Here is a 9,651-nt window from a genome sequence, read left to right as displayed (position 1 = left end):
ATAATTTTATTTTATAAATTTTGTGTCTAAATGAACTAAAGAACTTTCTGGAACAAATATATAAAACAAAGCATGATGCTGTATGTTTTACAAATAAATTTCGCATAATTTATTATAATAAAATAACAATAATATATTTTCTCTTCTGTGTACTTAAATGTTAAATTTTCATACAAAGACTAGTCTGATGCTCACCTCTCGCACAAAACGGCCGTCTGTACCTCCCGGGAAGATAGCGGTTTCCAAATTAATACCAATTTCATCACAGGTATTTTTGAAAGCGATCCAGTATGGATTAGACTCATCTAGTTTGGTATTCTTAATTTTGGGATTTTTCTCTTCGAAGGAATAGGTTACATCTGAACCAGCTTCTTCGCACCAGCGTTTGATAGTAGCTTCGAATTCGTCGTGATCAACAGAAGGCGTTATACGAATGTCGAACATAGCGCTGAGTTCAGTAGGTATAACGTTAGTTTGTACGCCACCCTATAAATAAAACATTTAATAGACTAAAATCGTAAAATATCAAAGATAAGGAGTTTATTAGATAGATAAGGAGTTTGATGAAAACTTAAAATGGTAAAATAAAATCTTAACACAATTATAAAGCAAGGATTAATAAAGTAAAAAGTTGTATATTATGATCAATGTTAATTGTAAGACTTATTAGAACACAGAATACTTACTGTGGAATATAAAAATCCCAATGAGCAGACATATAAAATAAACAAGTATCATGTAATGACTTGAAAATTAATTTATTTGCTTTCTTTGAGATTTTCTTTTGAAATTTTCTTTTCAATATTTATTAGCATTCATTGAATTCAATATAGAATAGTGTTTATACAAGGGCAATGAGCACATTAACATTGCAACAAACCGTTTTTTAATTTACAATTTAAATTACATCTATCATTCTAAATGTTTCAGTTCTCACAGAATCATCTTCAGTGGACACAATTTATTTTACTAATACATATTAATAACCTGTTTTATCTTCATTCGTCAGTTAAAACGCTGCTCAATTATTGCGATTTCTGATTATGTAACTCAGAATGGTAATCCATGGACATTGTAATACTAATCGTAAGTGCCAATAAGTTTTTTTTATGTTATAGAAACATGAACTTGAAATTGTGTATGACATTCTATTTGGAAATGTCTCAATGTTTCTGTCAACTTCTAAATATTATAGAATGTCACACACAAATTCAAGTTCATGTTTCTATGACAAAGAAATTTTTACATTCAGTTACCATGTTCATGGATTACCACATTCGAATTATATGATCACAGTCACAATAATTAAGTAGCATTTTAACTGCTGAATGAAGACAAGACTGGTTATTAATATGTAGTAAGTTATGTCTACTGAGAATAGTTATGTGAGAATCAAAACATTTGTAATAAATATAATTTATATTGTAAATTAAAAAACAGTTTGTTGCACTGTTATAATGCTCATTGCCTTTGTATACTTTATTTTTAAATTTGCATTTTATTAGCTTTTGGAAGCTTTATTTAATTTAGCATAGAATCTTATTTAATATTTTATATTCTTATTCATGAATTCATCTAAATGAAAAAAATTACAATAACAATGATTTTTAAATATAAATGCTCTTATAAATTACATCTTTTAGATGGTTTTTTTTAACGAAAATGATACATTTTTGCTCGATACCTACCCAAACTTTCGTAAGATTTACAGATGTCACTCCGCCAAGAGTAATCGCTAATTTTCTAGGATCTGTACTTAATTTTGCTTTTTCGGAGGCTCTGAAGTCTGTGAAACGATCAATTATAACTCTTAATTTTTCCCCAGCCGTATTGTCCAACATGATGGATCCATGACCGGGAGGGCCCGCGCACTTTATTTCGACATGCCAAATCGATCTTTCTCCATAAAACATGTAAAAGTTCTCAAATGGGCCAGCCACACCTTCATCCAGGGCGAAACCGACGTTCAAAGCTTTGAAGTCTGCAGTGTGCACAAAGGCTTTCATTCCGAGAACACCGCCTATCTCCTCGTCTGGGACGAAAGAGATGTGGATAGTACGTTGGAAACGTTGTCCGTTCAGTTTCAATCTACGGATCGCCTCCAAATATTGTATTGCCACACATTTCATGTCCTGGCTGCCGCGAGCGTAGATGTCGCCTTGCTCGTCCATATGTGCGCTGAATGGCGGATAGGTCCATTTGTCCTAAATCAGTTATACGATTAGTATTGAGAATCAACAAGTTGATCAATGTAATTATTGTGTGAACAATAATTACATACATACTAGGGCGTGTTCGGATTCCCAGGTGCTCCTCCACCCATATGGATTTCTAAGGGGACATCCTAAAGAACATTCAAAGAATATCTCTATATCCTAAGGATGTTCTTTGAGAATGTCAGAACGTCCCTCGAAAAAAAAGTGTACTATGTGATGTTAATCTTTCTTGTTTATATGGAGATAATATCTATTTTTTATTGCTGCACTTTCTGATCTGGTACAGTGCAGTAAGTTGGAAGTGAAACAAATATATGTTTGTTTCACTTCAACTTATTGCATCGGTTTAGAGTAATAAAAAACAGACCTTCGATAAACAACAAGAATAAAATCTGGTATTCAGATGGGAATCTGAACATAGGCCTGAGAAAAATGTCTGATTGGATTAACTGAAATTCTGATTGAGAATAGACGAATCAGAACTTTCTAAAGTCTAAATCTACCAGAAGTCTAATTGAGATAACTGGAACTGTGATTGATATAGCTAGAATCTTTTATCAAATTCAGAATCCTCTATATAATTCATTAAATTCTGAATCTTATTCTATCAAATTCAGAGTCTTCTATCTAATTCCATTTTCAAGATATTTTTCTTAATGCAATAATATACATCTGCAACATCTTTACCATAAATCAAAATACTTACTTCGAAAACAGGTACAACGTCCATGTGACTGTTCAAGAGAATCGATTGTTTCGTAGGATCCGTTCCCACCCATGTTAAAACCACAATCGGTTTTTTAGGATGTACGTGATAAATTTTAACTGGTAAGTCGAGAGACTGTGCTTGTCTAGTTACGAATTCCACACATTCATCTGAAATGAAAAACACAGTAAATTAGATTGTATTAGACATAAGATTTTATATGGAAACTTTTATCTAATTCATGAAAAAAGGAGAGAAGAGACATAATATCTGGAAAGGGAAGGTAAAGATAATGAAAAAAATCAATCATAAGGGAGGTACAATCAGTGGAAAGAGATAATAATAGTGCGTAGAGGGTTCAAAAGAAATAAAAGTATGTATAATAAGCAGATAATGATTATAGGTATGGTTAGAGCTGTGATTGTCATATTAAATTTAGTTGATAGTATTAGAATTAGATATGGAATAAGAGCTAAAAAATTGCGAAGGAAAGAATGATAAAATAAAAGATATAGAGAGAGAACTATAATAGATGCTTTAGATAGCAAGAAGTAGCAAAAAAAGGAGGTATGTAGCAACATGAGATATGGATAAGTGAATGAATTAAAGTTCTATATGTAAACCTTAATAAGTTTAAACTTTTCTTGACTGTGTATATTGAAGTGTAATAAAATTTTATTCTATACTTTTATCTAATTTCAATTATCAGGATTTAAAGAGCTTTTGTAAAAATTAATTGTAAGTTAAATTAAATAATTTTTTACTATGTTCAAAACTTGCAATTTCGGCAGTAATTGGTGTAGCAATTTTATATAATTTAGACTCTAATTCAGACTCTAATTTATTTATAAATAAGAAATCTAAAATGTTATTGAGAAGACAGGACTTAAATTTTTTTAACTGTAAATTAAATAAAATATCTTACAATATTTAAAATTTGAAAGCTAATCGATGAAAGCATCAATTTTACTTAATTTAAGTTCTAATTCAGTCTGTTTATAGATAAGAGAACATCTAAAACACTGAACTAACTTAAATGTTGTTTTTTTTTCAAGTTCAATATTTTATAAAGTAATTTTCCCTGTTATTAAATAATAAAATGACACGACAGTATTATAACAATAATAATGATCACATCGCGGAAATTAATGCTGATACCTTCCTTCTGAGGCAATCATGTGATAATCGCGATAAGAGACGAGGCACTTGCTGAGAGATGGTAATTGACTCTATTATCAATTGCAGTCTCTTATCTATTCCATCAAGAGGTCAGGAGATCTGTTATTTTTCCATGTGCATATCAAGAAATAACGAGTCATAAATGTGTCGCGACACATCCGCAAATCAGGCCGCTATATCGTATAGATTCAAGAAACGCGAAATCTCGTCGATCGGGACGTTACATAACCAGCTTCCACATTTTCACCGATCGTCGATTCGCGATTCGGGATAGCTTCTGCCCTCGAACCGGCAGAATCATTTCGGAAATCACGATGGGAACGCAAAGTGCCGGGCCGTGTGCCCAATCTGGGTCAGCCACCATTGAGTCGCCACGACGTCGCCGTCCGATCAGCAGGAGGACGCCCGTGACCGGTTTTGGGGACATCGCGGAACAACTCGGCGAGGTCAGCAAGGCGCCGCGACCGGACATAGGGGAATAAAAATAGAAATAACATCACACGCGTAGGGTGGGGCAACGCAATGGCTGGATAGCGTCACCGACGCTATCCCTTCAATTCGTTACCTCGCGAACATCCTCGCCTGTCGCCGGCGTCGCGGGAGCGCGTCGACCGATTCCCACGGGCGAACAAGCGACGCCGATCACGAGGAATTCCCCCTCGTCGTCGGTAAATCGCACAATTTATCTAACGAGGAAACGCGTCGTTGAGCGGCATGCTTCGCGACCTCGTTCGCAAACGTGGCCGGTCGGCGTGGGTCCCGCTTTTTCCTACTTTTTTTTTACACAGGACATGCACAAGTCTCGCGCTTTCTCCCATTTATACGCTTCCGAATTTACAATCTCGACTTAGATCAACTTAGACGCTGGACGCGACGCGAACTAATCCACCTTCGCCGCTGGACGCTTTTAGACGCGCGCGTCAGATCTCTCTCCTCCCCCTCGTTTCGCGTTTCACCCATTTTTCGAAAATCTTATGGAATCTCAAATCACACATGCCCCCCCGCGATCGCTCACCATAGTTGACGTCCGGCTGCACCGACGGTATCCGCAAGTACTCGCGGAAATTCTCCACAGCTGTTTCGTCCAGTTCGGTCTGCGACATCATCGTTCCGAAATGGTCCGTTCGCTTGTTGCCTTATCACCGCTTGTGCTTCTTGTTCTTACCCTTGTGATCAGTGGTATGCTTCCTAATGCCTGATCGTCCGTCCGTTCGCGCTTAACGTCCAGACGCCTACCGTCAGCGATCGACTGTCACAAGCAGACAACGGTGAGCAGCGTCAAAGCTCGAAGCAAAGTCTCCGGCGTACCGTCGCGGCCGGAATGCCGCCGTCGCGCGCGACCACACCGCGGCCACGGCTCGCCCAATTGCCGCCTGTTACCGGCGTTGACGTCACAGCGACGCGCTCGAATCGAATAGCGCGGTTAGTAACAGGCTCCCATGCGCTCGGCACGACATCGCGTCCGCCACGTCGGAGAAGCGTCTCGCCGCGCCGGTCCAGCGTTTAAAATCACGACGCGACACCACGCGGCGCGGCGCGGCGAAGTGATATCACTCTTGCCCCGCTTGCTTTCTTCTATCACTTTCCTTTCATCCGATTCTGGAGAAAAATGTTAGTACACGCTAGAATTTCAGTACACTCTAAATTTTTGAAAGTGAAATTTCATTCCCAAAGAATGAATTAGTTGCGTCCGATCCGACAGGAGTGGAATTTTCACTCTTGGAGAATGAAGATCACTCCAAATGAGAGTCAATTTTTAATCTATGTGAATAATTTCACTCTTCGAAGGGAGAGAAATTTCACTCTGATAAATGTTAAATTTAACCTCTCCATATCTAATAATTGAAATTTCACTCTGATAAATGTTAAATTTAACCTCTCTATATCTAAAAATGATTAAGCTCATTCGACATGTTTTTGCACAAAACGAACGAATTATTATGGCAGAATATTATGGCAGAAAAAAGTTCTGTCACGAAGCGAGATATTAATCAAGTTGATTTTTTTAGATCAAGAAATTTTCTTCTGAAGGAGTAAAATTCACTCGTCGGACTGGCGCAACTATCACTTTTCTTGGAGTGAATTTTACTCTCAAAAATTTAGAGTGTAAATTTTATGGAATTGACAGGTTCATTATATTCTCTAAAATTGTTAGACTATGTTCGAAAGTATTACTCGAATATTATTATTTTATCTTTGTTTAAAAACAATGAACAAAAAGAATACTCGATACTAATGTTTTCGATCACAGTCTCAGATGAGGCTGTCAATGAATCTCACTCTGAAGAGTGTTTTATCTTTATCTTTAGAGATTGAAAATTGAACAACTCTTTTTCAAAACTGACTCAATTTTCACTTTTTATGTGAAATTCTATTCCAAACAATTTAGAGAATAGAGATAGCTGCCCATATATTTATACAGAATTTACTTTAATTTAAAAGTTTCTCAAAATTAAAAAGCATCTCAATAAAATTTATTTCATCGACGAGTATTTTTTATCTTATCACTGACAAAATTTACTTTAATAAAAGATGCAAATGTATAAAGTTTTGAGAGCTGTTTGTGCTTACGTAATCTTGAAAATAGATTTATTTTACTGTAAGGTAATAATTACTTGAATGGATTTATTACAAATATAATATACTTTCAGACAAGTAAAGTTTGTCATAAGTTCGGCAAAAATAGCCAGAATATTTTTACTAATCTTGTAAAAATACTCAACCAACTTCTTCTCCGCGTGATTCCTGATAGACTTTGTAGCAGTAGTTTCATTGGTATCATCACTATGTACTGGTATCTTCTCTTTTTATTACTTAATTTTGTAACTTTAACATGTTGTGCAATAAAAGTTAAAGATATCATTCTTTCTGCTCCTCGCTGCCATCATCGAAGTAGCGAGAAACGCAGAGACAGAACAAATTTTGCGTTCTCTCTTCCTCATTTCAAATACAAATTTCTGAAAAATTTGCGACAATATCTGATATTTTCGCAATATTTTCGGTTTATGTTTTTACTAGGAATGATTGTTGATTAGCTTTTTCTCTAAAGTCTTATTGACGATTCTCGTTATCGTTAACTCATGTTAAACAACGGTAAGGATAATTCTGGAAAAACTGCAACTCTTATTGGTTATCGCTAGTTAACGATATTGATAATCAATAAGACATTAGAGAATATTACTATTTGTCTCTCTTGTATCTATAATGTCAAAAATTCCGGTATATCTGTTTTAGCAATGTAGATAATTCTCTTTTATCTTTTCTAAAATTTTTAAGAGAGATTCTCACTCTAAAGAAAAAAATCTCACTCTTAAAGACTGAAAATTGAATTACTCTTTTTCAAAACAAGCTCAATTTTCACTTTTTAAAATAAAATTCCACTTCAAAGAATTTAGCGATAATTTATTTTTTATCTTCTTCTAATTCCAATGCCTGTTTCCACTAATGATAGCTCATTCTTGGTTTAAGGCTTCTGTAGTATCACAACCTGTAATCATTACAACTATATTAAATCATTTAAGTAATGTCATGAATAAATAATCGTAAAAAGTGGAAAACACATAAAATAAATTACTCATGCGCTCTGAATAAAAGCACTTAATATGCCTTTTATCACCTTTTATGATTATTTATTAACTGATAAGGGAGATAAGTATAATTTTCGTCCATTTTTACAAATGTTTTAAAACAATCTCATCATTTTGTTTGATCTAAATTGTCTTCATTTATAAATGATACGTAAAAATTAATGTGTTATTTCTCGCTTCTGTCACGATTTAATATGACTGTGGTACTCAGGCGCCTTAACTGTTAACAAATTTGGCCATTTGCACTTGTGTACATTAGTATACACTAAAAGTTGTTACACATGATATTAGCAACATTAAATGTAAAAACATACAAATATATTTTAAATGAATAAATACTTAAGAATGATTGTCACATTATTTAACAGAATATACACATATTATTTTATTGTCAAAGTTTAATGTGCTTTTATCTAGTGCGATTGTCCGAATTCATCATAATTTTTTATCTTTTTCTAAGAATTAAAACAAATGAAGAGCAAGTTAAATCGAGATTAAATTTAATCTACATTTTTTTGGAAACGGATATGAATTGAAAAACGATAAATTAATCTGAGATTAAAATTCATTTACATTGCTAGAAATGAGCTTTAGCGAGAATCAACTTAGATCAGTTTTTAAAATCATTTTAGTCGACCAACTAAAAGCATCAAATCTACAATATAAATATAAATATAACGCATAATGTTACATAACACCAATTATATTGGTGCAAAATTATAACAGATAGATATTACGTCAATCTTTTAATCAGTCGATTGGAATGATTGTTGAATACTCCCAAAGAATCCTTCAAAAGAAAAATGCACAATATTTGTATACTGCTGCAAATTGTAAATTACTAAATTATAATAATAAACATAAAAATATCAAAACACACTTTATACAGCCATAATTTTCAGCAAGAGATAATATTACAAATTATATTCTCTATTAATCTTTTACATGCCTATCGAAAGAGATGTTTTATCGAAAAGAATAAATAAATAATAGTTTCGAAACCATAATTATTAAACACTCTGTAAAAGTTTTTTGAAATGCAAAAAAATGTGATATTTACACAACATTGTAATTAGCGAATTTCGATAATGTAAAAAAAGTATGTAATTTTTAACAGAGATAGTGCTGGCAAATTGCGTACAATCGCAGCAAGCATTCTCGGAGATAGCAGATCATAATATATAACGTATATGTTTGTTTATTGTTGAAGAATCAAAACAAAACTAAATAGATAAGTTCTTATTATCTGCGATAGTAAACAAGTGCGATAGTAAACAATTAATATCCGTATGCTAATTTTCACTTTTAAATGATTTTATTAGGTGTATTAGGATGAGAGCGATAGTCGCTCCAATCGTGGAAAAAAACCATGAATTTTTTTACCGCACAATAAAGATAAGAAGGCGATAAGGGCCATCAGTCAACTCGACTAGTAAAATGTATTCCGATTTATTAAATTTTTTTCACGTATGCCTAAATATGAACTCTTTACACGTTACGCCATAATAATATATCGTGTGTAGAGTTTGATATCGAAGAACTTGTTACATTTATTATAATCGGTAATATGGATTAAATTATCATACAATGTAATAGGTAATAATTGTAACATGGCTATAACTAGGCACATACATGTAACAGTGAATTGCAAATAAAAAAATTATCGTGTATTCTCAGCCTATTATATAATGATTGAATATATATATGCGAATATAATATAATATTAATATAATATAATATAATATAATATAATATAATAACCACTACGCGCTCTGCTTTTATTTACAACATTGAAACGATTATCCTAACGAGTTATTTTATACTATCAGATGCTTTAATAACAAGATCGCGTGTTGCTCCTGCTTCTTTATGTCAGAATGTCATTATACAAATATATATATATATATATATATATATATATATATATATATATATTATATATACACATATATATATATATATA

The 9,651-nt window shown here is 33.3% G+C and overlaps 1 protein-coding gene across 1 annotated transcript in view; it reads right to left on the bottom strand.

Moving 5' to 3' along the window:
• LOC105621043 (aminoacylase-1-like) overlaps positions 1-5,207 on the bottom strand; it is a 5,600-nt gene extending 393 nt beyond the window's left edge. The window contains exons 1-4 of the mRNA XM_012202517.1: positions 5,117-5,207; positions 2,923-3,092; positions 1,689-2,204; positions 196-486 (exon numbers count right to left, since the gene is read on the bottom strand). Coding sequence (XP_012057907.1) covers positions 196-486; positions 1,689-2,204; positions 2,923-3,092; positions 5,117-5,207 — 1,068 coding nt within the window. The remainder of the gene's footprint in view (positions 1-195; positions 487-1,688; positions 2,205-2,922; positions 3,093-5,116) is intronic.
• Positions 5,208-9,651: the final 4,444 nt, after the last annotated feature.

Source organism: Atta cephalotes (assembly GCF_000143395.1).
Source record: "Atta cephalotes unplaced genomic scaffold scaffold00032, whole genome shotgun sequence".
NCBI lineage: Eukaryota > Metazoa > Arthropoda > Insecta > Hymenoptera > Formicidae > Atta > Atta cephalotes.
This window is presented reverse-complemented; position numbering and strand designations above follow the sequence as displayed.